The 27201-nt window shown below is 56.6% G+C and overlaps 1 protein-coding gene across 1 annotated transcript in view; it reads right to left on the bottom strand.

Moving 5' to 3' along the window:
• MVB12B (multivesicular body subunit 12B) overlaps positions 1–27201 on the bottom strand; it is a 154455-nt gene that overhangs the window by 2947 nt on the left and 124307 nt on the right. Inside the window, exons 8-9 of the mRNA XM_025051239.1 lie at positions 17155–17210; positions 14510–14569 (exon numbers count right to left, since the gene is read on the bottom strand). Coding sequence (XP_024907007.1) covers positions 14510–14569; positions 17155–17210 — 116 coding nt within the window. The remainder of the gene's footprint in view (positions 1–14509; positions 14570–17154; positions 17211–27201) is intronic.

The raw sequence follows: 27201 nt of genomic DNA, 5'->3' as shown, positions 1-27201 counted from the left end.
CCCGTTCCTGTGTGACTAGCAGAGGCAAGCAGCCTCAAGCAGCCACTGGAGCCACTGCGAAGATTGTGGCCCCTACAAACAGCACCTGTTGCTGGGTGACTCCAGGCAGGCCTCTCCTCTCTGAACCCCAGGGAGCTCACCTCCGACGTGGGGTCACGTCAAGAAAGGAGTGTCGCGGAGAACGTGGACAAAAGGGAACCCCCACACACTGCCGGTGGGACTGTAAGCTGGAGCAGCCACTGTGGAAACCCTGGAGGCCCTCGAAAATTAAAAACAGAACTACCACGTGACCCAGCAATTCCGATTCTGGGCACTTACCTCAAGGAGATGAAAACACAAGCTTGAAAAGACATGTGTACCCTATGTTCGTCGCAGCATTATTCACAACAGCCCAGACAGGGAAACAACCTAAGTGTCCGTCACTACAGAGATGGATAAAGAAAAGGCGTATGCACACCGCAGAATATTACTCAGCCACGGGAACAATGAAACCTTGCCTCGGCGATAACACAGAAGGACCTCGAGGGCATTATGCCAAGTGAAATAAGTCACAGAGAGACACAAGTACCATATGACTTCTTTTAGATGTGAAATCTAAAAAAACCAAAAAGACACAAACACAAACCTAACCGAACTCATAGATGCAGAGAACAGACCGGTGGTTGCCCGCGGCAGGGCGTGGGGGGTGGGCGAATGGGCGCTGGAAGTCAAAAGGTACCAACTTCCAGCTGTAAATTAAGTCCTGGGGCTGTAATGTACAGCATGGTGACCAGTTAATAATGCCGTACTGTGTATCTGAAAGTTGCTAAAAGTAAATCTTAAAAGTTATCACGAAAAAAGAATTCTGTATGGCGATGGATGTTAACTAGACTGATCATTTTCTAATACACGCAAATATTGAATCATTACGTTGTATCCCTGAAACTAAGATGTGTCAATTATACCTCAATTAAAAAAAATGGGGTCATAACCGCTTCTCCCGGGGCTTGCTGTGGGTGAGGGATGAAGTGCAGCAGGGGAAGGGCCCGCCTGACCCTGGCAAGCACTCACTGCACATTTGCTAGCGACTCGGGAGAATGAAAGCCGCCCCCAGCCCTCTCACCTTCCTGCTCTGGTGACCAGGGCACAGGCCCCGGGCTTGGGGACGCCAGCTCCCAGCGCAGTGCGGCGCTAGAGGAGGTGGCCTTGGGGCAGAACCCTGGACGACAGCGCCACCTGGTGGCTGCTAAGCAGCATCACAGCAGGAAGCGTTCCCTCACTGACTCCGGGTGGCACCCACCACTCCACCCTGTGCAGGGCCAGATGAGGGCCCACGAGGTTGTTGGGGGAGGAACCTGGACCAGCCGGGGCCCGGCCATGAACCCAAATGCGCAACACAGGAGGGAGAGCAGGGAGGACCTAGGGCCTCAGCGGGAGCAGTTCCAGGTAGGCGAAGGTTCCAGAGAGAGGTACAGGTGTGGACAGGTGCGTGCAGCCTGACCTCAGGTGGCACCCAGGGCCTGAAAGCAGCCATTGACAGCAAGCCCATAAAACTGGGGGTCCCGTTAAAATGCAGACTCTGACTCAGATGGCTTTGGGTGGGGCCTGAGATGCTGCACGTTCCTCTAACTTCTAGGTGACATGCTGCTGCTGCTCTGGGGACCAGTTTGGGCCATTCTGTGGCCCGATCGATGGGGCCTGGGAGCAGATGTGGATGGGAGGGGGCCAAAGAGCGGGGCTGGGGCAGGGAACCGAAGGGGGTGGGGTGGAGGCTACGCAGGTTCGCGCTGGCCATTCTGAGACCATGTCTGGGAGCTGCTGGCCTGGGGCAGCAGCAGAGGTGAGCAGAGCTGGGGCAGCTCTCAAATGAGGGAGCACGTCCGGGGCCAGGCCCCCGGGGGTGGGGAGCAGGGGGGCAGTCAGGCCTCCTTAAGCTGCTGGGGGCTGCTCCGTACAGGGAGCCCATGAGGGGAGATGGCAGTAGCTCCCAGAAGGCCACAGCCAGAGGCCTGGATCTTCCGCAGACCTGGGAGCTGGCAGGAGTGAGCCCAGGCAGGGGGCGTGAGGTGGGGATGGGGGGCGGTTGGGTGGAGGAGAAACAGGACATTTCCTAGCCTGAGCAAGCATGTGGCTGGCCAGAACCTGGTGCGGAGTCCCAAGGCCAGTCTTTGTGGCCAGGAGTGGGGCCAGGGTCACTGGCAAGGCGGACCACAGACGGGCCTTCAGGGATCAACTGCTGAACTCACGTCTCTCTCCCACTCTGGGGGGGCGGGGTGCAGGGGAGGCAGGGAGGAGGCCTAGGGCACACAATGCCTCTTCCTGACTCTCGGCCCGAGCACAGCGCCGCCCCCCTCAAAGGGGCCTGAGCCCCACGGTGCACGCATCGCTGTCCCCCACCCCGCCCTCGTACCCTCCCTTCTTAGGCTGTCTCGGCTGGAGAAAAGCGTGACCGCCCCCTCTTGTTTTCTCTAACTCCCCGAATGAAATTTCAACATATGTCCCCCGACATAATCCCCCTTAGGCTGCGGATAACCCTTCCCACAGACGCTATCCTCTGCCCGGGGATCCTGGCCCCAAAGTGTTTGCCCAAGAGACTAGGGCGGCTTCTGCAAGCCCTTTCACTCCCGTGGGCAAACAGCAAGCACCTTTGAAGGTGGATTTGGGCCCAGATCTGTTTACTCAAGACATTAGTTTCCCGCATAAGGAAAACCTGCACTCGCGTACAAACAGCAAATCCTTTTTGAATTAAAAAAAATTTCAATTAAAAAGCATTTGGGTTCGCAAAGCTGAGCCCCGCCGAGTGGCTCTGGGCCGCAGCGCCCTCTAGTGGGCACAGGCCGCCGTCGCGGCCTGGACGGCCTCCCTGGGAAAGACATTGCTGCCATCAGTGGCTCTCTCTGGGCTTTCCCAGAGACCCCGGATGGGTGCCCCTGGCCAGGAGACCCTACGACTGACGATCTGCAACCGATGTATCAGACCTCTCAAGCCAGAGCGCGCAAGGCCCAACATCCGAGAGCCTTTTGGGGCCGCGAGGCCAGCTTCCCAGCAGGGGGAGGTGCTGACCACAGCCTCCCGCTGCACCTCGGAGGCCGAGGCACTTCATCCCCAGCCTCCCTGGCGAAAGGGTGGCGCGGGAATACCCCTCCCTCACCTGATTCAGGGTGAGGCACCCCGAATGAAAAAAAACAGTCCTCCTGAAGCACTGGAACCAGGGGTTTTAACCAGAGCGGGGGGTGCCGGGCGGGATGGGGCGGTTCCGGTTTAACGGGCTCGGCGGGGCAGGCACCGACGTCTGCCTGAAAACGCTCACCGAATGTAACAGGAGGAAAAGGGCAAGCATGGACCCTCCCACCCTTCGCTCCCTGGGTCCCGATGTGCTCAAATCAGTCAGAGGCTCCGACCAGGGACAGGGTGGGAAGGGGCTGTTCCCAGCACCTGTGTTTTCAGATGCAGACGCTGAGGCCTGGGGAAGCATCAGATGTCCCACGGTCACAGAGTGAGGCGAGGCAGGGCTAGACTGAGCCCATAGGGGTGGCAGGGAACAGGCACAGCGCTGGCCCAGCATCAGGCAAGTGTCTGTGCCCAGCCCTCACACGGGTGTGATTCGGAGGTGCGGGCAGAATGACAGGTGTGCACCAACCCCCACTGGCACTTCAGTGGATCACAGAGGGCCTGCAATGGCGAGGCGAGAGCAGGCCTGTCGGGGCCTGGCCAGGTGAAGACAGGTGTAGGGGAAGTAAAGGGGCTCAGGCCCATGGGAAGAGCCTGGTTCGGGGGTCGGTCGACACAGAGGGTGGGCCCCAGCAGTCATGGAAGGTTCCCACAAGTCAGAGGGAGGCGGGCGAGGCTCTGAGCAGCGGCCTCACCTGCCCCACAAACTGCCTCTCCTAAGCCTGCCCTGCCTGGCACTCACCCTCCCCGCCACCCTGCCCCGTGACACCTGTTCTGCTCACCGCCTGCAGTTCAATCCCTCTGGGAACTGTGGCTGTGGGCAGCTTCCTCTCATCACTCAAGGGCTCCGTGTCCTCCCACCTATGTCCGAAGCCTGGCTGCTGGAACCCAGGCCCCCGGGGGAGGAAGGGGACAGGTGGCACCGTGTGGAACGGTCTCAGAAAGGCCCCAGGCCGCCGTGGTGCAGGCCGCCTCTGCGTGCTGCGGGAGGGCCCGTCTAGCTGATTTCAAATACATCTACCCCGGGTCTTCAAGCTACTGAGGACATGAGAGGAGGGACAAAGCCCGGGGCACGTGACACTCTGTGGTCTGAGCCTTCTTGCATCTTCCGGTAGGAATCCCTGTGTCTTACGTGGACTATGGTTCCACAAAGACATCTGAACAGCTGGGCGAGGGGGCAGGCACCGGGCCCGACACGCATGTAGAGCTGCTTCGGCCCAAGGAGGGCGGTCCCCGTGCACACACGGGGTCACGTGGCAGAAGGTTGTCCATGGGCACACATGGGGTCATGTGGCGGAAGCCAGGACCGCCCTCCCCATGCCTCGAGGAGGTTCTAGAATCCCGCAGAGCTGGGGAGAATGCCTTGTCCAGCTCCCTCATTTGCTGAGCATGGGCCTGAAGCTCAGGGCTTGTGGATTACAGCCCATGACCACTAATAAGGTGACGGGGTGGCAGGAGCCACCGGGTACTGCGTCAGAGCTTTGGGATCACGCCTTGCGAAGCTGGCACTACCCTCTTTCCCACTATAGGCGAGCAAACCGGGGCTCACAGGGGCCAAGTGGCCTAACCAAGGCCACCAGGGGCTGGGAGCCAGCTGGAAGGAGCCTTTAACTACCACAGTTGGTAAGGATGCTCTGCTGGTCCCACAGCGACCCCGCCCAGGGCCCCGGGCGACTCCCACACTCCCCTGGGAATACACTTCTACTTCCATGCCGGCTCTCCCACGTGGGGTCGTGAGCCCTGAGAGCAGTAGCCCAGGGGTTGGGAGCCCCGAGCCCCGTCCAGTCTCACTGTGGGCCTCACCCTGAGCGAGGGGTTGAACAGGCCCCTCTAAGGCCCACCTGCTCAGGAGCGGGTGCTGCGTCTCTCCCAGAGAAGGGCTCTGTGAGCAGCGGCTGGCACCGACTCAGCCCTGCCTCCGCCGACTCCAAGACACCCAGTCACCTCTTCCATCCTTGTCAGTGCCCCCCCTTCCCTATCCAAAGCCGGCACTCCCAGGAGGGTGGGGATACCTGCTGCCATTTCTGTGTCCACAAACGGCCATGGGGCTCACTTCACTGAGCCAGCATTTCAGAATTTACCTGAATATCACCTAAAAAACACACTTGTATTTTTCCCTCTCCTAAATTATTTGCAGAAAACATTTAAAACAATACCACGTTCTGGCACTGATTTCTGGGTGGAAAATCAGAAGCTGCAGGGTCCTGCCCATTCTTCATCTTATCTTTGTGCTTATGATTATGATTATTATTATTATTTTACCTGCGTGTCAGGTAACCTTCTAGGAGTTCAAGTTTGGGGGATGTCACTTGAAAAACTGGGAAGTGAATGTTCCCCCAACCCTAAGAATAGAAAAGTCCTTTTATTGAAGGACTTGCATAAGACCAAATATTGATCTTGACCTTGCTTTTGCGTGAGCAGGTAGACAACTCAGGATGGTGTCTGGGACAGGTAATTCTGTCTGCCGGACGTCGGCTCTGCCTCGGCTCCGCTTCCACACACGCGGCCCGGTCCTCTTATTTGGCGACGAGCGCCCCGAGCCGCTGCGGGGCAACCTGCCTGGTGGCTGCTGTGTGGCCGACAAGGCTGTCGCCGGAACCAAAAAGGGTGTGGGGGAGGGGCGACTCCGAGACTCTCGGAATTAGGAACTCTGTTAATATATCATATTAATATGCCCGTGGAGGAAAAAAATATGATCATCTCAATAGATGATTAAAGGACATTTATCCAAAGCCACCATCCATTCCTGATTTAAAAAAAAAAAACATTTAGAAAAATAGAAGTAGATGGCTAGTTCTGAGGAAAAAAAGAGACACATCTATATATACAGCACGACAGAATGTAACCTTATGGGTTGACAGAAACTTTCATTAAAAACACGAGTAAGGCAACCCAATGATCGGAAAGTGCTGGCCAGGCTAAGGGACCGGGGAGAGGGCAGATGCCGCAGAGGAGGGGGTCGGGGTCGGGGTCCGCAGATGACATAACTGTCTGCCTGGGGAGGGCGGGAGAAAAGCAACCGAAAACCCGTCGGAAACAGTAAGTCAGAGAGAGCGCCAAGTCCAAAAATAAAACGCAAAAGTCAACGGGCTCCTTGACGGATAAACGACAGAAAACATAATGAATGGAAGAAAAGATCCCGTTTACGCGAACCACAAAAACATAAAACACCTAGGAATAACCTAAACAGGAATGTGCAGGATCTCTACAAAGACCACCGCACTCTGCCGAGCGACATGAAGACCAGTGGGGACTCTTCACCTCGAATGCCAATCAACCCCCGACTAATTTATATGCTCAATGTAGTTACAATTAACATCTAAAACGGAAGTTTCGGAACCCCCTTTCCCCCTAAAGACTCGGAAGTTCAGTTGGAAGAACAGTCATGTGAATGTAACTAGGAAAATTTTTTTGGGAAAAAGAACCAACCCTATCATATACCAAAGCTTATTATAAAGCTACGAGTCCAAACTGTGTGGCAATAGCATTTAAAGAACAGAGTCAAGAAAACTGTCCATCGAGCTACTTACATAGGGAGCTGTATAGCCATGTGCCACCCAGTGACGGAGACATGTTCTGAGAAACGCATCGCTGGGCGATTTCGTCATTGTGCGGACACCACAGAGCACACGGAAGCCCGGATGGCACGGCCCGCTGCACGCCGAGGCCGTAGGGCGCAGCCTGCTGCTCCTCGGCCTCCCCCTGCACGACACGTGACTGCACAAACCAACGTGAGGTCAAACCGAGCCCGAGGGGGAATGACGCGATCGAGGACACGGGACACACGGAGCGCGTGGTATACGAGCACGCTATTTTACAAATTGTTTTGTACGAGTAGAAAGAGAACACTCTAAGACGACAGTTAATAGTATAGTAAACGTGAACCGGTAACGCAGCTGCTCGTCGTCATTACCAAGCCTCCCGCCCGCTACGCGACTGTTTTCTGGTTCTTTCGCACGACTGGCAGAGCCGTAGGTCTGTTTACACCGGCATCGCCACGGACGCAGGAGTAACGCCTTGTGCTCTGCCGGCAGGGCAGCTGTGACGTCGCTACGTGGCAGCAACGTTTCGGCTCCGTCGTGATCTTACGGGGCCGCCATCGTGTTACGTGGCCTGTCACTGACGGAAAAGTCATTCTGTGGCACGCGGCTGCGACAATGATAAAGGCGGCATTTAACAGTCACTGAATGGAGTAGTCGGCGTTAAGGAAACTGGTTGACGCTTTAGAACAAAATAAGTGCAGGTCGAGTTCCTATAACGCCTAAGAGATTTCAGATGGATTAAGTAGTTGAAAAGCATTTAACATTTTAATATATTAAAAAGGGTAGGAGAAAATAGGAGTGAGTATTTTTTATCATCTTCTAAGTATGATACGAAGCCAAAAAGAAACAAAACTGCAAATAAAAAATTCTGAGCTTTTGTGCAGTGGGACACAGCATGAGCAAGGTGAAAAGCCACTGGCTAAAGTGTGTGTGTGTGTGTGTGTGTGTGTGTGTGTGTGTGTGTGAACATAAGACAGAGGGAAAATTGTTATAACGAGCATAAAGAACTCTTAAAAATGAAAGAAAAAAGCTAAAGAAACCAATAGAAAAAATTGGACAAAGGGCACAAACCAAAGAGATGCACAGAAGAAATATGAATGGCCAATAAACATATGAAAAGATGTTCACGTTTAAATAACCAGGGAAAGCTTAGCCATGGTGAGGAGGCGAGAAACGGCCCCCTCAGCCGCCCCAGGTGGGGGTGCTATGCTGGCAGGCTTTTCCTGGGAAGGCAAATGGTCATGTACGTCCTTCTAGCGAAAGGCCCCGAGGAGCGAAGACACAGGTACAAGGAAATGTACCGCGGCAGTGGGATAACTGGGAACAGCTCGACGGTCAGTCAATAGCGGACTGCTTAAATCACGGCACAATCAGAAAAGGGAAAACCAACATGTAGTCGTGAAAAAAATGAGGTTCATCTGTGCAAACTGACATGGAAGGGTGTGCAAGATATACCGCTAAGTGTGAAAGCAAGGTACAGAATGTTATGTACAGGGTGAGTGTGTAACGTTTGAAGGTCTGTGTGTGTGTGTGTGTGTGTGTCCCAGGAGTGGCCTGTGGGGAACTTTCATGTTTCGGAAATGGCTGCATTTTTATAAACATGTACAACCTTTGAACTCGGGGAAAACATGAAATACGAAAAAACCAATTCTGATTGGCAGGGTAGCTGCTTAAGATAAGACTGCCCAAAAGATCCGTCACGATTTATGGGTTAGAACTAATCTTGTCTGTGGCATTACCAGTGGCTCCTAAAGAGTCTGTTTTGGGCTGGAATCATCATCTCAACTCTGTAAGAATTTGGGTGGCAGCTCTGTGTCTTTCGGCAATATACAAGAGGGGAGCGGAACGGGTTAACTTCTGTTTACTTAACTAACTTTTACTGAACGAACTAAAGGGGGCAGCTTTCTTTCCCAATATGCATCAGATTCCTTGCTGAAAAATAAAGAAAGAGGATCCTGGGTGAAAACGTGACATCTCAGAGGCAGAGGGAATTCCTGTTGCAGTTTGAGACCTGACCACTAGATGGTGCAAAGGGACCGCATATTTTGCCAACCTCTCCTGCTACGGAATTCTCCGACGACCACAAACAACACCACGAAAGCTTTCCGAGAGTCCAGAGAATGAACAATTGTGCTGGGATGTGAACGTTTTGCTTTCATAAAACTGGGACTCTGCCATTTCATTACGGATGCGAAAACCTTCTGCCTCCCTTTCTTCCCACGTATGCAGGTCCCAAATCCTGCTCTCACCTCATCCTTGAGGGGGCCTGCAGACACCCATCGAAAGTGCATGTCCGAAAGCTGAACCCCAAAATCCTTTTTTACCTCAGGCTGCCAAACGTGTCCCCATTTATTTCACCTTAATGTCGTGACGTAAATGCAAGTGGAATCGGCCCCAAGCTAAATAAGCAATAAGCCCCATTTTTCAATACACAAACACATAAAGATGTCAGCTCAAACTGTTTACTAATTAACACTTAAAAAGACACAAATTAGATATGCGTGGCTAAGAGCAATTATAATCAAGACGAATTTCTCTAGTCATTTGGGAACTGAAAAAAAATGCCTAATTGCTGGAACCAATGTTTTAAAAACTGAAATCACGCCAGTTAGCAAATATGTTCATTTAAAGAACATTCCACGTGACTACACTCTTGAGGATTAACTACAAACATGAGAACAAGGAAAATATTTAGGTATAAAATTAAAATTTTAAGCTCCCTTAGATTTATAACTTCTTCATTAAATACGTCTGCGAACACCGGCCCATAAAAACCCGCAGCAATTAAGTGGTTAAACGAACTGCCTCCCCTGTCAATGTTAAGGGAGTGATTAATATTAGATTGTCCCCTTACTAATTAGACTCTCCCGTCTCTCGGCTTTAACGTCGAGTGAAAATGGAGGCCGTGGGCTCCGCCAGCGAGCACGGTAGGCTAGTGGCACATCCCTTGCTGGGTCTGCGTGTGGCAGGGTGGGGTCTGTGGTGGCTTGCAGTGGGCAGTGGGCAGTGGGCAGCGGGTGAGGAAATGGCCGAGCACAGGGCTGGAAGGCACTCCGGATGCCTTTTCATCATGGGGATGGTTGGCTCCTGTTTTTAAAAGGCTTGTGGGCTGTTAGGCACGGGGCATATGAAATCTGCAGCCTTCAAGGCCACACTGTCTCCTGGCCCATCATTCCTTGAGGCGAGGGGCAGCGTGGACTGTGAGGGAGGCCGGGCGGGGCAGTGGGCGGGGAGGAGGGCGAGAGGGCTCCGGGAAAGGCACCTGACGGGCGCGAATTCTTGTAGAAGCTGCTGCCGGGGACGGGGGACGGCAGGGCTGGGGACGGCGGGGCTGGGGAGCTCCCGCCCGGCGGCGATGGGGAATCCATCACGTGGAGAGATGGGGCGACTGCTTACTAGGGAAATAAAGAGCAGCAGAGACGGAGAATATTTATGTGCCCATCTCCGCACTCCGAGGGAAGATGCTTCATCACAGGCGGCGGCTGCGAAATCACACTTTTCCCGACTCCTGAGCAGAGAACCTTTTGTTTGCAAGGAGGGAAAGACAATCCGGGCTCCACTGGGACACAGCCCAGGGTCAACACTGCCAGCAGGGCCAAACCGGCTGCTGCCCAGCCCCATGGGGACGGGGGCGGGGCCGGAAACCTTCCTGCTGCTGCCACAGTGGCCGCCGGCCAGCCCCCTGCGCACCTCTCACGGCTGCAGGGAGAGGGGGAAAACCTCACTTTCTCAAGCCTGGGACTAATTTCCTCAGTGAAGCCCCTGTTCTCAGCCGTGGATGGACACGGGTGCTAGGGGCAGTGGCCGCAGGCAGAGGGGCCAGGCGGACGGCCGCTACCACCACGGAGAGCCAGAGCGGTCCACTTTGAATTGATTAACCACGGCTCCCTTCATTTTCAACAGCCCACAACACCTGAGAGTATCTCTGAGTTGTGAGAGGTTTCGCCTTTCCAATGATTTTTTTCCTTCACACTCTGCTCAACAGCGTGCACACTGATTTTAATCACGACCTTAAAACACGACCTTCTTTGGGTGTCTCACCAAAGCCAACCATGGGGGAATCCCTGACGTGCTGACCGGCACTCCGACCTGGCGGCCATCGGGCCTGAGCTCCCACTTGAGGGGTGGCGGGTTTGGCACACCACCTCAGACACCCCAATGTGACAACGGTGCCCGCTCCGCTGCACCACGCTGCCTCCACCGTCCACACAGTCCACGGCTGTCCCTGCAAACACCTGGTGTCTGTGTCCACGTGGCAGGCGGCTCTGGGCTACGCTGCCGGCCACACTGCTGGCGAGCCTCGTCCTCTCCCTCGATGCCAGGGCCTAGTGTCACATTCTCTTTAGGGCTTGTCAGCATTCTGGGGGCCAGCCCACAGCTGGGGTGATACCTCCTCTCTCTGCAGTGGCAGGAAATTCTCGGGCTGGCAGGCTGGGGTCTGCTACGGTGGGGAGCCCCCGGGGCCGGCTCTCCCGGGCAGGCTGCCTGAGCGTTCCCTTTGGTCCCTAACCAGCAAGCTCAAGGCTGACTCGTGATGGGGTTGGTTCATGGAGTGACCTGTCCCAGAGGTCAAGCGGTGGCGACAGGTGCAGGCTTAAACTCAGAAATGCCCCCAGGCAGGGCAGGTAAGTAAAGTTACAGCTGGCAGGAAGGCGAAGCGGCCCCAGGTCTGGATGGGGCACGATGTGTCCCCTGGGGGGCACGCCCTTCTCCTTCCCCGCCGGCTGGGCCGCCTGTCATGTTTCTGCTGTAAACAGGGAGGGACGCGCTGGCCGAGCATAAGGGCCCCTGCTGGGCTCTCCCGTGGCTCAGGAGTCCCCGGCACAAGGCCCAGGGAGATCTGGGTGCCCAAGGAGACAGGCGAGGGTCACGCATCTGTCCCCTGAACCCAAAGGCAGTCTCCCTTTTTGGGGAAAGGAGGCTTGGCTTAATACAGTGTAAAATATGACAAAATATTAACAGTTTACAGGCAGCAGAGAAAACTGCCTCTCCCCAAGCCCACGGCCCATCCCTCCCCTCGCTGACAAACAGACCCGCCAGGGATAAAAAGGAGGAGAACCACTTGGACCAGAGAGCAGGGCCAGGGAGCCACAGGCACAGCTGCTTCTCGGCCCCCAGCTCCACCGGCGAGGCTGGGTTCAGAGGCTGAAAGGAGCAAGTCCTGGCTTGTTTATGGAGAAAACCCTCTGACGTTGATGCAGAAGAGGCAGCTGGCTCACCGAACGGCGTGGAAATCAACATTCTCATCACCATTAAATGCACACGGATGGCTGGTGTAAGGAGCGTGTAAATCCTCAGATTAAACGCGAAAGTCCACAGCACCCCGACTGCCCCGGTGTCGTGACGGTCTACACCCACCTAATGGCTCCGATCTCTCCCCACTTCCCCACGTTGAAAGCCACGTTGACGTCCCCTTTAACGACAGAGAACAGATGTGTGTGTTTTAACCCACTAACGACAAGAAATAAAGCGAGGCCTCGTGAGCTGGGATAACGACAGAGAACAGATGTGTGTGTTTTAACCCACCACTAACGACAAGAAATAAAGCGAGGCCTTGTGAGCTGGGCTGTCACCAGCCCGCAGCACAGAGCAGCGGGCCACAGTGAACAGGGCTGGGCTTGCGCTGGTGCACACCCCTCGCTGTGGACAGGGAGGACAGCAGGGACAATGCCCATGACCGTGGCATCGGCAGCAGCCAGCTGAGCAAGCCAGGGCGGGCACTGGTCTAAGCCATGTACACGATCGTCTCGGTCAAGCCCCGTATTTGCTACAGGGTAAGCGCTGCTATTACTGCCCCGATTTTACAGACGAGAAAACGGGGAGGCTCAGACGGGTTCAACGGAGGAGCTTTGATTTGGGCCCAGGGCGGCTGGCTCTGCTCAGAGCATCTGACCTCAAGGCAATAACGTCTAAGGAAACACATTTTGGAGCAGATTTCAGTCCTTGGGGTGGGGAAGAGAATTAAAGTTTACGGTGGCTTCTGCCACATGCACCGGGCTCTGCACTGGGGCCCTCTCCTACGTCACCCCGTCCCGTGACTCAAAGGCCAGCAGTGTCCACAGGCCTCTCACGCCCGCTTGTCCCCACCAGCCCCTTACAGGGACACAGAGCCAGAGCCCGTAAGTCCCCATGGAGGGGATTTGGAGTGTGACGTGCTAAGTCTTGGGTTGGGCGAGGCACTTCACCTCACAGAGTCTCCGCTTCTGCCGCACGAAACGGGAGGGGCGCCGCCGCCTGGTCAGCCCGGGGTGAGGACCGGCGAAGCTCCCGGCGAAGCCGGGAGCCCAAAGCCGAGCACGCGGCAGGTGCTTCAACAGACGGGGCTGTGCTGAGGGCCCAGGGAGCCGTTCGGAGGGTGCGAGGCGGCGGGGCAGACGCCACACTCAGATGGCTGTCTCCATCCGGCACACGCACACGCCCTGGACGACGCCCGGCCGAGGTGACGCGAGCGTGCCTGCCGGCACTTTTCACGTTTAATATTCGTGAAAACCCTGCGAAACAGGTTCCACTGCGATCCCAGATTGAAATGGAAAGGAGGTGTGACGTGTCCCCAGTCACCGTGGACACCTTGCCCATCCTAAAAGGTCACAGGCTTCTGCTCTACCACCTGCCGCCAGAGCAGGCCACCCTCAGAGGCCTTCCCACACGTGCGCCAAGGGCCGCCAGGGGCAGGACCCCACGCAAAGGCGGGTCGTGGGCAAGTGGCTGGTGGGACTTGGGACCACCAAGTGGCTGGTGGGACCACCCCGGCGACCTTGCTTTCGAGAAGGGCTGACAGGTAATTCTATGTGCATATAGATCTCTAATGGGGTAGCCAGTCATTCTTTTTCCTAAGTTCTCCAACCCGCTCCCTGCCGAAAAAAAAAAAAAAAAATCTTTAGATGACAATCAGGTCGGTTTTTATGATTTACCGAAAATCAAAGACAAAGGGGGACTTTTTTTGTCTTGTTTTTGCTGTGACAGGTTTAGAAATTTGTTGTACTACGTTGATTCAATTTTCCTTGATTTCAGCCATCTTTCAATAATGCAACCTGCTTCTGCTAGCTGGGAACGCACGAGAAAACCCAGAGGAACTGAGAATATTGAAATGGTTCTACCATTTCCATCTTTGAGACAAATGTCCGTCTCGGAGGAGCACCGGCTGCCGGCACGTGACTGCTTAACAACCTCCGGTACGTAAAAGGCGACACACGGTAACGTCGTCTGATGAAAACGGGGACCGTGACGGCACATCTGACCCCCCCCGGCTTGACTCCCTCTCGACTCTCCTTCTTCAGAGCTGTCACGAGGCCTCCGGCCTTGGATTTCTTCCCTTTTTATTAGGAAGACGTCCGAACTATGTCAGACCAGGCTGCCAAACGGGGTCTGGCTCACCGGGCACAGTGGCGTGTGTCCCGACCCTTCCTCGGCGAGGGCACGGACGCGTCCCAAACCCCTGCCGGTGGCCAACAATAAAACGGAAAAAGGCAAAAAAGTCGAGGCCAAGACGACCCCCCCAACCTCCACCTTCGTTAAGCTGAGACAGTTCTGAAAACTGAGGCGGCATTGACTGTTCTGTCTGTCACTTAGAACCTCCCGCCTTAGAGAGAAGACGAGGAGATGCCGGTCACCTTAGACTGGAAGCAATAAACACATTAGAAGGGAGTCTCTTCTTCTAAGCAATAAGTTTGAGTAAAAATGAAGTGCTTTTCTCAGAAAAGTGCCCCCGCCCTAGGACCCTCCCGTTCCTGACACGACCCCAACGGGGCTGAAAGGCCACAGGGCGAGTGAGGGAGGGCCCGGGCCCCCGGCCCCCTCTTCCCCGGTGGCCTGCTTACCTCTTTCTCAATTTCTGCCAGAGATTTGATGGTGATTCCCAAGAGATCGAAGGGCTGCATCTGAAAATACAGACAAGTCATTCTTTTCGAGGGCTGGAAAATGCTTCTTCACGCCGGCGTTCACGCACAACTGCGGGACTCACACTGCCTGTGTGATCTAGTGTTTTCTCCGCAGAAACCCACCCGTGTGACCCCCTTGTGATTAGTGAGGGGAAATGGACCAGTACCAGGAGCATCCTTCCAGAAAACGTGGCCATCACCTGGTTGGTCCCTTCTGACAGAGACCCCTGTTTAGTCATCTGTCTAACGGCGCCCAGGAGAGTCACCGCCCGCCTGAATGACAGTGACTGCCACCTCGCTCTGTCCCCTGGCCATGTGAGAAACCGGTCTGCTCTCTCTCTGCAGCCGTGGGGCCAGAGCTGGCCAGGGCTTCAGCAGAGGACGCCCCGACTGCTGCATCTGTATGGCGGAGTGGGTCTAAGGAATTCCAGCTGGCGGGCAGGGAATCTCGTGTCCAGGGTTCTGAGGTATCCAGGGAAGGAGCCGGGGGGGAATTCCAGGTCTTTGCGAGTGCAGGGTGCATGACATAACTTCCCGCCAACTGCCATTTGAGAAAACAGCGGTGGTGAAAAACAGCACTGCATTTTAATGGGTATTTCTGTAACTTTGTGAAGATGGAGACCTTTTTTTCTTTTTTAAAGATGTTGGCTTTTCAACGGACAGAGCAAAAACTCAAATGAACGCGCAACTGGAGTCGGCTGTGCTAAAAGCATGGGGAGAGGCCAGAGGGGACCCTGTCTGAGGCCCCTGGCCTGAGTCCCCTGCAGGCACACGGGTGGTCTGCCTTCCCACGAGGGCACAGGCCCAGCCTCCTGCAGCCCAGCCAGCAGCTGGCGGCCGGGGATGAACAGGTGAAACCCGCGGAGAGTCCCCAACAGAACCCCGGGGCCTTTGTGCCTCTGAGCTGCGGCCCAGAGGCCGGGCAGAGCCTGAGCCAGCCCAGCAGGGGTGTCCTGTGAAGCCGGTGAAGCCGGCTCCGACGTCCCCAAGACTTGGATTCAAAACGGGGGCCCAGTGCCTCCTTGTGATGCAGCTGCAGGCTAAATCGCATCACCTCCTCTCCTGTTAAAAGGCAGTGTGGGCGGGCGGGCCTCCTAGCCAGGCTGCTGGGAGGGTTAAGCGCAGGGAGGTGCCCGGCACGGGGCTTGGCCCGCATCTGCTGGCCTGGAGCACTTGCTGAGTCGGCAGCGCCCTGGGAGCAGCACAGTAGTAAGGGTGATCTTGGGACGGGGCCACCAAACTAGGCGCTCAGCTCCCGGGGCTCCGCTGCCAGGAACCACAAAACAGGCTGGCTCTCTCACGCTGCAGCCCGAGACGGGCCGCCCGCCCGGGCCGCCCAGCATCCGGCGGGGGCCCAGCTGCTGTGCCATTCGGCTTGAGCTGCCCCACGAAACTTTCCTGACTGGAGCCGGTGCTGCTCCAGGGAGCTGGCAGGAGAGGCGCCAGCGTCTCCATGGCAACGTGGCCGAGTGGAGTCTGCTGAAGTTACTCACGCTCCGCGTGTCACGTCAGGAGCATTTTTCAAGATTAAGCTGCTTACCAGAAGGGTTCAGAGGAGGCCTATTATATTTCATGAAAATGGAGACTACAGAGCAGGTCGAATCACAAGCCGGGTGGTTTTAAGCTGGATCCAAGAAAAACACTGAAGGATTCTTTAGCTGGTGCCCAAACCAGGGCCTTCACGTTTATTAGCTAGCTACTTAAGGCAAACTTCTGCAGAAAGGATGAAAAAAACCCCCAAAAACCCAGAAACAAGGCTATTGAGTCAGCGTGGGACAGGCCTGCACAGCTGAGGGAGGCCCAGTGCCCTCCTGGGGGACAGGCACCAACTGAGGGAGGCCCCCCCAAGTGTCAGGCAGGAGGGCCTGCAGCCCCAGCCCGAGCCGCCCAGTGCCCTGCGTGGTAGGCGGCTCTTACACTGGGCTCTGGCCTTCAGGCCCAGCCATTGGTCCCTCTGTCACTAGAGACTGGTTAGGAGCCCAGCTTGGGCCTGGGTTTGCTCGCAGGCATCACAGGGTCAATGCCGGGCTGCGGAGAGCAGGAGGGAGACCCACTCTGCACTGGCGGGGTCAGCCCTGCCTCCGAGGGACCTCCCAGTCAGAGCAGAGGACGCGGTTAACAGGGAACGAGGCATTAAAACGGGGAAATGGGGCAACAGAACGGCCTTTCCAAGGGGAGCAGAGTCCTCTCTGTAGGACATTGTCATTGTTAAATTAAAAAAAAAAAAAAGATTAAGCTGACCTTGGAAGGCAAGAACATTCACAACCAGTGGCGTTCAGGCCAGGGAATGGCCACGGGCGCAACAACAAAGCTCGGCTGCTCTGCTCGTCTGTCTCCTCCCCGCGTCTGCTCTTTTCTCTCATCCTTACGTACCTATCATGGGCGGCACGAGCTGAGAGGAACGTGACTCACCGCAGCTCCCACGCAGCCCTGTCGTGGGGCTGCAGGGCCGAGCGTCCGGCGGGGGAGGACACGGGGCAGAAATGATTCCAGGGGAGGCAGGAGCGTGAGGGCCCTGTGTGCTGGGCAGAGGGAGCTCGGGCTGGGGGTGGTGGAAGGGAAGGGCACTCAAGCGTGAAACTTACACTTTCTGGAACACAAGAAAACTTCTCTGAAATCATAAAAGGCACACCATCCATGGCTGCAAAAGAAAGAAGAGAGAAAATGGCATTGCAGACACCATCGACGTTGAGCAATTCAGACGTCGACATGCACAGTCCGAGCGAGTCGGTGGCTGCAGCCAGCCGACCTGCACACCAGTGGCGCCCGGGGGAACATGTGCACAGGTACCATCCCCGCTCCCGGGACACACACCGTGAGGGAGGCAGACGCTGCACGCCTGTCTCAAAGAGCAGGCAGTTGTGCAGACAAAAGCTGTGGGAGCAGAGGGGGGCCCAGCGCCCGCCCTCGGAGCCTGGCCTCCCACCCGTAAGTGGCAGGAGCCACCGAGGGGCCGACGGCGGGACAGAGGTGCATGAGGGCTGAGGGGGGCAACGCTGTGTTCTGTGAGGTGGGCAGACGTGCTCTCGGCCGAGAACATCGCAGCCCAGGCTGTCGGGCTCCTGGAAAGGGCCCAGGGTGGAGGGAAGAGTGATTCTGGAGTTTGAGTGAGTTTGAATCCTGGCCGAGGCTTTGGAGGAGGTTAAGTTCTGTTTAAGAGGCTGGCACGGCCTGCATTACAGGGGTGCGTGTCCCAGTGCCCGCCACAGAGCAGGTGCTCAGCGGGTGGGGGCTGCGCAGCCCTCCCTGGGGGACTGGGTCCGGCCCCCGGCTTCCCGGGCTGACTCGCAGCTCGCCGTTCTGCTTGGTTTCAACAGGACACGAGAGAAAGGGTGTGAGTGGGTCTCTAGCACCGCAAATGCGGGGACAGGGTGTGTGTGGGGGGTGCACTTCCTTCTTCACAGCCCTGTACCCAGGTCATCACCATCACAGGCACATGGTGAACCCCAGGACCTGAGACAAGTGTGCTTTCTGAATCACGTCAGAGGACTCTGACACCACGTCGCTGCTGGAGGCCTTGGCGCTGGGAACGCGTGGCCTCTGGGGGCACCCCCAGCGTGAAGGCTCAGCAGCCCGAGGGCGGGCGGAGGCTTCTCTGGGGCCTGGCTTCTCTGTCCCATGGGAGCAGCAGGGAAGGAGCGGAGGCCAGGCCTGGCTTTGCCGGTCCTAGCCATTTGGGCCGGGACTTGCCACCTGGCCATCAGCGTGGGGGCCTCACCCTGAGGGTTTTAGAAAGAAACGGACGGACGGAACAGAGTCAGTGCTCTGGGAAATACGGTCTTTGCTTTTCTCTCAATATCTGAAACGGAGACTTCTCTGGTACACAATTTTTTCGGTGCTAAGAAAGAAGAGTTGCAGGAGCAGAAAAAAAGAAAATAAACATCAGAAAAGGAAATAAGAGAAAGAAATCTGGGGGGGAAATTCTCTGATCAGCAAGATGAGCCAAATGGTTCATTTTAAACTGCATTCATAATTTATTTCAGGGAAGGAAAAAAGGAAACTTTCTCTGCTAAGAAACAGCACAGCTGGCCCCGGCTGTGCAGCAGACACCTTCTCCTTTCTTCGGAGGGCTGCTGTCCAAAGTCTGGCCACCGGCCTGGACAGACACCTGCGGTCTCCCATCACAGGGGGGCCCTGCAACCTGCCGTGACTTCCTGGAAGGGGACCGGCAAGGGGCTGCGAACAGTGTTAACACTTCCCCAGAAACGAGGGAGGTTTGGAAAACGCCCAAAACAATCTTACACAGTATGTTACACGTTCAAACGTACCAGTGAAATCTGAGCACCTGTGCATGCATGCTCACGTACAGCCGAAGAAGCGGGGAACAGAAGACCCCCAAAAGGCCACCGGGCCTTCGACGGAGGGGCAGGATCAGGTCCCACCCAAGGTCCAGCTCCCGCCACTGTCTGCCCAACTCAGACTGACCCCACACGGCACTCTGACGTCATGCCCCTCCCTAATGCCACGGAGAAAGGTGGGCACATGGCCCTGGCATTTCGGGTCATTTCACAGATTGAGGGTCAGAGCTCAGAGAGGTCGGGCCGGCCGGCCGAGGTCACGCAGGCGGCAAGCAGCGACTCCAAAGCCCATTCGGTATAAATAAAATTTCTGAGAACGCGTCCGCTGCTGCTTCCACACCAGGACCATCACCACCGCCCCAAGTTCCCCGGGGGCCTCCTCTAAGCCCTTCCTACTCAGACCCACGGGCCAGGAAGTGTGTGCATGCCCGAATGGTCCAGAGCAGAGCCACTACTGCCCCCTCCCTGAACTCCCTTTCCTTGGTCTTCCCTCTGCCCTTAACGCACCACCCTCCCCCTGCCATGCGAGCCGAGCGCTAGAAGCCCCACCGACGTCACCTCCTTCAAATCCCCAAATCTCACCTCCCCCACCGCCCTCCACTGTCGCTCCGCTCTCTGTGCACGTATGTGCACCCCGTTTCCCTCCGCCCCCCAGATCCCGACAGCACGTCCCCTCTGCCCCCAGACCTGGACAGTGTGTCCCCTCCGTCCCCCAGACCCTGACAGCAAGTTCCTTCTGCCCCCAGACCCCAACAGTGGCTCCCCTCTGTCCCCCACATGACAGCACGTCCCCTCTGCCCCCCAGACCCTGACAGCATGTCCCCTCCATCCCCCAGATCCCAAAAGCACGTCCCCTCTGCCCCCCAGACCCTGACAGCATGTCCCCTCCGTCCCCTAGACCCTGACAGCAAGTTCCTTCTGCCCCCAGACCCCAACAGTGGCTCCCCTCTGTCCCCCACATGACAGCATGTCCCCTCTGCCCCCCAGACCCCGACAGCGGGTCCGGGGCTGGGCTCCCTCGTGCACCCCATGCTCTGTGCTCAGGCTGCCCCCACGCCTGGTGGGGAGTTCTCAAAGCACAGCTTCAGACGCATCGCCGAGCGGAGAACCCCTGATCCGTCGCTCACTAGGTGCCCCGCCGTTGGCGTTTTAGACCTCATTCGTGTTGGGGGTGTCCATTCAGATATGGTGATGGACGCCCTCTCCCCGGCGACAGCTGCATGCTTAGAGGACTTATGTTGTGAAAAGACGATCAGGTGACCTGCCGAGGCCTGGTCGCCCCCCAGGGAACGAGACCTGGGGGGCGCTGGGGTGGGAGAGGAGGAGGGGCCCCTTCCCAGCCCAAGGTCGGCAGTCACACCTGCACCCCAAAAGGGAAGAGAAAGTGGGGTCCTCCCCGGCATACGCGCCCCTCACCGTCCTCGTCACAGAACGCCCTGTCCCTTCATCTCCTGCGTTTACACCCTGGCAATCCTTCTGGGGTCTGCCCGTGTGTCTCCCACAGGAAGCCACCGCCGAAGCCCTCAACGTCCTCCCTGGGGACATGGCCAGGACCAGGCCTTCTCCCTTGGCAGTCCATGAGCGAGTCACCTCTGTGCCCGTGTCCCCGGCACAGGGCGGGGCCCAGAGGGGCCCACAGGGCGGCTGCTCCACACAGGAACACCCCCGTGGGAGGGGGGCTCCGGCCTGGGGCACACGCCCAACCCCTTGAAAGTTCGGTGAACTGTCGCCTGCCACACACTGTTTTGGTTGGCGGGGACAAAGCCACGGGTTTCCTGAAGAGAGCCCACGGGAGTCGGCTCCAGGAGCTGCAAAGACCCAGGCCGGGAGCAGCGTTTTGTTCTCTAATTTTGAGAATTCACTGAGGTGGAGTTCGCATGTCGGAGTGAGCATTCGGACGCGTCTGGAACCTTCACGAGGCTGAGCGGCCCCCACCTCAACCGAGGTCCAACGCAGTTCCCTCCGAGGAACACCCCCTCCCACCTAGCGCCCCCCACAGTGCCTGTCTCTCTCCCTCCAACCGACAGTCGCGCCCTTGGAAAGAAAGGCCTAGAAACATAAGGCTGCCTTTGGGGACCGCGGTGGCCCGGCCCCCTGGACGCCGTGCTCCTGCCTCGCTCATGGTGACAGCAGATGGGCAAGAACAGATTCGCCCAGAGTGGCTATGGAACTTGGAGAAAAAGAAAAAAGCTCAGAAAAAAAGTAAGTTGTAAAACTTGCATATTAGCAGTAATAGCATTTTTATGCATGTATGTGTATATATAATATGTAATGTAAAATAAACTTAAATAAATGTATAATGTATTGTGTGTATATTTTATATATTTATATAATATGTATTTTTATACTATAAATCGACACATACACGTGTGTGCGTACATATACACACAACACACAACACACACACGCAGCATCTTCACAGGGCCCTCTCTTAGCTCCTGCGAGAGACCGACGGCAGCGCATAGTGGATTGCACAGCCCCCCCTCCCAGGGGGCCTCCCCCTGCCCTCCCTTCCAGAGCAGTCCCAGCTCCCAGGCCTGGAGGACGGAAGGGAGCTGCTGGGGCTGAATGAGGGCTGATCCCCCATGTGAGTGATCAAGGTGTGTGGCTAAGGCACACCTTCCGGTCCTCAGGTAGCTCAAAGGCAGTTTTTTCCACAGAAACACTCGTGCAGGGGGCGGCAGAGAGAAGGCCGGAAGCGAGACCGCTGTGGGACCATGCCAAAGGCGGCCTGTCTGGGAAGGAGGAAGGACGGAGGCGTTCCCCAGGCTAAGTGAGAGGCAGCAGTGAGGGGGCCCTCCAGGACCGAGGGGGGCTTGCTCGGCCCCATGTCCGAAGCCTTCCCAAAGGGCTTAACAGCAGGGTGCGGGGGTGGTGAGGAGAACCGCCAGGACCTAGCCCGACCTCAGAAGGAGCTGTCTGGTGACGGAGAGAGATGGGGACTTGGGGACGGATCACCACTTTATTTTAGAGTTTACGATGGAAAGACAGGCTCGGGCAGATGCTCCTCACGTTCGTCTAGAAAACAAACTCGGAGGAAAAGAAAGCGAGTCACTAGGACCCTACGGGCTGGGGGCTGGGAGTGGGAGCCAGCTGGAGAGCAACGGGACACCTTCACTCATGTGTGGCATCCCGTAAAGGAAGCCCAAGACCCCAGGAGCCAGTGGGAGTTTGCGCAACAGGTTATCTGCCAGCCGAACTTAAAATACCTAGTGCATCGAAGAAGATGGTAGGCTGAAAGAATGTGGATTTTGGCAAAGCCTCTGACAAAGCCTCTCGTGTTACCCATGTGGATAAGATGAATGAAGGCAGCCAGACAACGCTGGGGCGGCAGAATCCCTAACCGGCTGGACCATTTGCCCAAGTGGCTGATACGTAGGATGACGTTGAGTGACCTCTGGGGAAGGTGCCCGGGCATCATCAATTACTTCAGCGAAGACGTGCACGGTATGGCTAATGGGGAGTGGGGGAGGGCAGTCTATAAACTTAATAACAGAGAGAAATCCAATAAAGATCTCAAAAAGTTGGGATCATAGGCTAAATTTCGCGGATGCAATTTATTAAAGATCAGTGTTAAGTCCTGTACTTTAGGTCCAAAAATCCCAACTGTATTAGATGGAATGACAGCAGAAGATATGGAAAGAGACTTGTTTGTAGTTGAATAAATCGATACGATTTCACTATTTATGGTGGGGGCGGGAAGGGGACGCCATCGTCAGTCACAGCGCCATAGTCCTGGCGCCAGAGCCAGGGAGTGGCCACCTCAGTCAAGTCCGAGCTTGAGCGTGGATTCAGGGTCAGGCCCGCATTCTCAGAGGGTCACCCCGGGCAGCCTCCAAGGAGGCCTGGGATGGGGAGGGACCCGAAGCCAGAGCACAGGAGGGAGGAGAGGAAGCCATCAGGCCTGATGCTCCAGGGAAAAATGACCCTGTCCATTTCGTTCATCCTTGCCCCTACCTGGGACCCCAGAGCCCGGCGCTGTGCCCAGCACTTGGGCAGTGCAGCAAGATGGGGGCTCCGGTCCAGTGAGAGGCGGCGCCAGAGCGACAGGGCACGGTTCAGAGGGGAGACCTTGCCCTCCTCTGGGGAAGACGCAAGGAAGGACCAGCAGAGCTGGCGGACGGGGCCGGGGGCGGCCGCGTGTCGGGGAGCTGGGTGGTTTCGTGTGTGGGGTGGAAAGCTGACCGTGGGAACGCCGAATCACAGCGTCCATTTCCGCCCTTCTTCCCCTCCCTAGCGGAAGCTGGCGCCCTGTCTTTCCGCCCCGGGAGGCTGCTGCTCCTGTCGGTGTCCAGCTGCACCCTACTCAGCCCGACACACGGGGAAGCAGCTGGAGACGGGGCCACGAGTGAGGGGCCCCCACGCTCACGGAGCCACTGTCGGGGGTGCATTTTCACCCCCGGCCTGCCCTCCCAGTCGGCCTGGGGTGTGTATAGGGGTCTGCACACAGACACTACCTGACCGATCCGTGGTCACGACCCAGAAGCAGGGACGGGCGGGGCCTGTCCTTTCCTCGCTGGCACCAAAGGCGGCATTCTCGGGGCACACAGCAGTCCCCTTGACCTAGCGTGATGTAACGGTGACTCTCTGCCCCAAATCTCAGAGGTGACGCGACTTCTCCCCTTGCCGAGTCCTACCACAGAGAGGGACAGAGCGGAGGCCCGCACTTGCTCACCGTCGACTGGGTTGTGACCATGCGTCAAATAACCCCCGAGATGATCACTTCCGGGTTATGCTTAGGGAAACTGAGGCAGACGAGGTCTGCAGCTCGAGGGAGCCAGGATTCCCACCGAGTCCAGCTTGTGGCGACACTGCAGTGGACGTCGGAGGGATGGACGGGCCTGGGCCCTGAGGACCGACGCGGCAGGCGGCAGAGGTGTGGCCGAGCAGGCCGCCTCACCTGAGCCCTGGGGGCCCCGCGTGTGGCGTTCGCAGGATCCGACCCTCCCTCAGGAGGCTGCCGCTGGCAGTGCCCGGCCCACGGCGAGGCTCAGCCAGCGCACGCCGGTCTCCACTCTGACCGAAAGCCACGTGCCGGGCACGTTTCCTCTGGGGAACAGGCCCACGTTTCCTTCTTCTCCTTTTTTAATTTTATTTTTGGGTGGCAGTTTTAACAAAACGCTGATCCGCCGGCAACCCACAGCCGATGAAAGCCAGGCTGCGCCGCGGGCTCCGCGGCTCAATTAGCATTCTCCTAAACAAACGAGCTTCAACAGAGCTGTAATTAAGCAGGCCTGTAATTAAGTATATGCCCTTTATCATAACGATCATGCTTAAAAATGGCATGATGCATGGAACTCTGTTATTAATGCTGTAATCCCAAACTGAAGTGCGGCTACATAGAAATCAGCGTGTCAGGCCTGTCACCGGAGTGTTTGTAAAATACATTAAAGAAAAAAACCGGGAAACAATGAGCTCATTCAACTGTTCTTTTTACAGTCAGGCACTGCGAGTCAAGAGGATTGTGAATGCTTACAGAATCCGCACGGTTTAAACAAATAAAGCTCTAATCTGCTACTGTAGTAATAACCGACCCCTATTTCAAAGAAGGAAGAGGGGGAGGTTGACTTTCTTTTCCCCCACAACTGACCCAAGTACCTGCCTTTGCTGTTCCTGGGGGGCGGTCCACTTTGCGTGCTGTATTTGTCTGGACATCAGCTTGGGCTCCTGCTTGAACGGGCAGCTCTGCCATGAATCTGTGGGAACTGCCTGGCAGCAGGATAGGGTGATAGCTCCTGCGTCTTCCTATAGTTCATACGAGAACTATAATTTTATTTGCCAAGGCAGTGCCTCCGAGCTGTCCCTTGATTCTCTTCTTCAAATACACTCCCTCAGACCCAAACCTACCGCTCTGCACTCCGGGCCACCCCATTGCTTTGGACGCCCACAGTTGCTCAGGGCTGCCAACCCCTTCCCCTCGCAGCATCTCAGCAAGAAAATGCTCCAATCAACACGTGCGTTCATTTCAACATGCTTGATAAAGAGAGTCACAAAACCCTGTGGTAAAAAACGCAAACCTTAAAGAAAGGCTCCATCGCCAGCACCTCGATTGTTATCTGCTTACGGCTGTCAAGCGGTGTTAAGTGAACTTGAGTCGTGGCAGAGATGCTGGTGAACAATGCGTTTACTGGCAGCTCGTCATTCTCCGGGTAAAATTAAGACTGGTGGGAGGCCTTCAGTTCCCTGTGCCTGCTTGGGGCTCGGAGCCGTAAACAGTCAGCAACCCGGCCCTTTCCTCTCCCCTTTCCCGTGGTGGTTCCAAAGTCCTTCGCAATTTGTATGGGGGAAAAAAATGCCAACAACTCAAGATCGCAAGGCCATTCCTCACAACTCATGTGCAAACCACAACGCCCAGCCCCGTCTATGTTCTTGGTGATTTCACTCTGGGGATATTCCTCGGAGGGTATCTGCAGACGCCTCCAGCGCTGTCTGCTCGGTGACGCTGAGTTTACACAGGGCCAACGACGTCCTTCCGGATCCCCAGAGCACTTTGTTTTGCCACGTTATCCATAAGCCAAAAGCAGTGATTTATCAGCCATGGCGAGAGCCTCCTGAGTCCCACACGTGGGAGGGGACATCGTGGGGAGGCAGGAGTGGGCGTCAGAGTCAGACACGTGTGAGCACTGGGCCAGGCTCAGCCACTGGGTGGCCATGGGGCTTTGGGCAAGTCACTCAGCCTCTGAGTCAGGCTTCCACCTGTCAAAGAAGGATGATCACGCCCACTGCGCCGAAGGCCCGCACGGCCCGGCCTGCGGCAGGCACCCCACACACGGCAGGCACCCCACACACGGCAGGCGCAGCCACGACGCGTGTGCTTCGCCCAAGGTCGTGTCCTCCGCCCGCCTCTGACGTAGGACAAGCACTGAATCTCTGTGCCTCTCCTTCCTCAACTGTAGAAGGCAGAACACACTAATACCTGGATTGCTGTGAATTTTAAATAAGAGAACAGAGTCCCAGGGACAAACTAGCTGCTCAGCCACTGTCACCGTCGTCACAGCTGTTGTCATTGTTATTACTGCACTAGAGCACGATGCCTTCGCAAGGCAGTGGACCTTTTTCTTTTTCTACCTGCTTCTATGTGAAACATAAATGCAGCCACTTTAAATTACGTAGACTCGAGGATGTGAGTCACAACCCAAAAGGCTCTTGGAGGGGCAGAAGCACGGCCTGCCCCGGGGGACCGCACTGGGTGTCCCAGGCCATGGCTCTCCCTGGCAGCTGCCATCTCCGGTGTTTGGGTCAAGCTCCACTGTAAAAGCAAAGCCCCAAGTGGGCCCGGGCTGCTTAGGGTCCCCTGGGAAAGAGCCCCAAAAGCAAAATGAAGAGAACCGCCCACGGCATCCGAAGTTCATTTGCCAGGTTGGCAGGAAAAGCCACACTCTTCAAAATAAAGGTGATTTCGCACCACAGACGAATAGTCTCTGAGCTTCAATTTGGCATGGATGGTTAGGAAGCCCCCCCTCACCCCCACGTTCATTACTTCTCAGTCCCCAATCTCCACACAAAACACTTGCCAGGAGCTGCCACTTTCATTGTGGGGCCCACTTCACCTTTCTGCACCCCCGTTATCCTGGGGGGAATCTGAGGGCCTGCCGACCCTCCTCCATGTCCTTCAGAGCAGCCTGTGGGGGCCCGGTGGGGCTATGCCGCAGGCGGCCTCCTGTGGGCTGGGGGCGGGGGTGGGAATCCAGGGAGCTGGGCCACAAGTGCCCCGCCCCCCCACAACAGTCTGCACCCATGAAAAACTCCACAGACACGACCGAGAACATTCTCACTCCAGCTACAGACACCCTTTCTAATCTCCCTAAGCACTTCCCGGCTTGGGGCAGAGACCAACCGCATTTTGCTCAAAGCAAAGATAAAACCCGCTGCCTTCCCACCATCCGGAGGATGAGGTGGGGACGGACAGCCTTCCTACGCGGCGTGAAGAAGCCATCTAAAGGGAGGTGGAAGCAGAGAAGCAGCATCGGGAAGGGCGAGAGGCTGGGTGGAAGCTACGGGGCTGGAAGATGTCATGCAGTGACCGCGCGTGGCGTCTTCTGGGCACGGGACGGAAACACCGCGCGTGGCCGAGACAAGAGTGCCCACCTCACAGATCTTTGGGGCGAGCTCTCAAATGCAGGCCCCGCTCTTCATGCCATTCCTTTACTGAAAAACTGCAACCGTCTCCTGCAGTTTACAGGGCGACGTCCAGATGCCACCGCCAGGGCCCTCGCAGGTTGGCCCCCGCCTGGCTGGGTGGCCCAGTTCCTCCCCTCCCCCGCACCCTGCTCCCTCCACCCGAGGATCTTGGCTACCTCCACCCACTCACCCTTCTCAGGCTGCTGTGCCCCT

Source organism: Pteropus alecto, unplaced genomic scaffold (genome assembly GCF_000325575.1).
Source record: "Pteropus alecto unplaced genomic scaffold, ASM32557v1 scaffold67, whole genome shotgun sequence".
NCBI classification, from domain to species: Eukaryota; Metazoa; Chordata; class Mammalia; order Chiroptera; family Pteropodidae; genus Pteropus; species Pteropus alecto.
The sequence above is the reverse complement of the archived record's forward strand: the minus strand, read 5'-3'. Positions and strand labels throughout refer to the sequence as shown.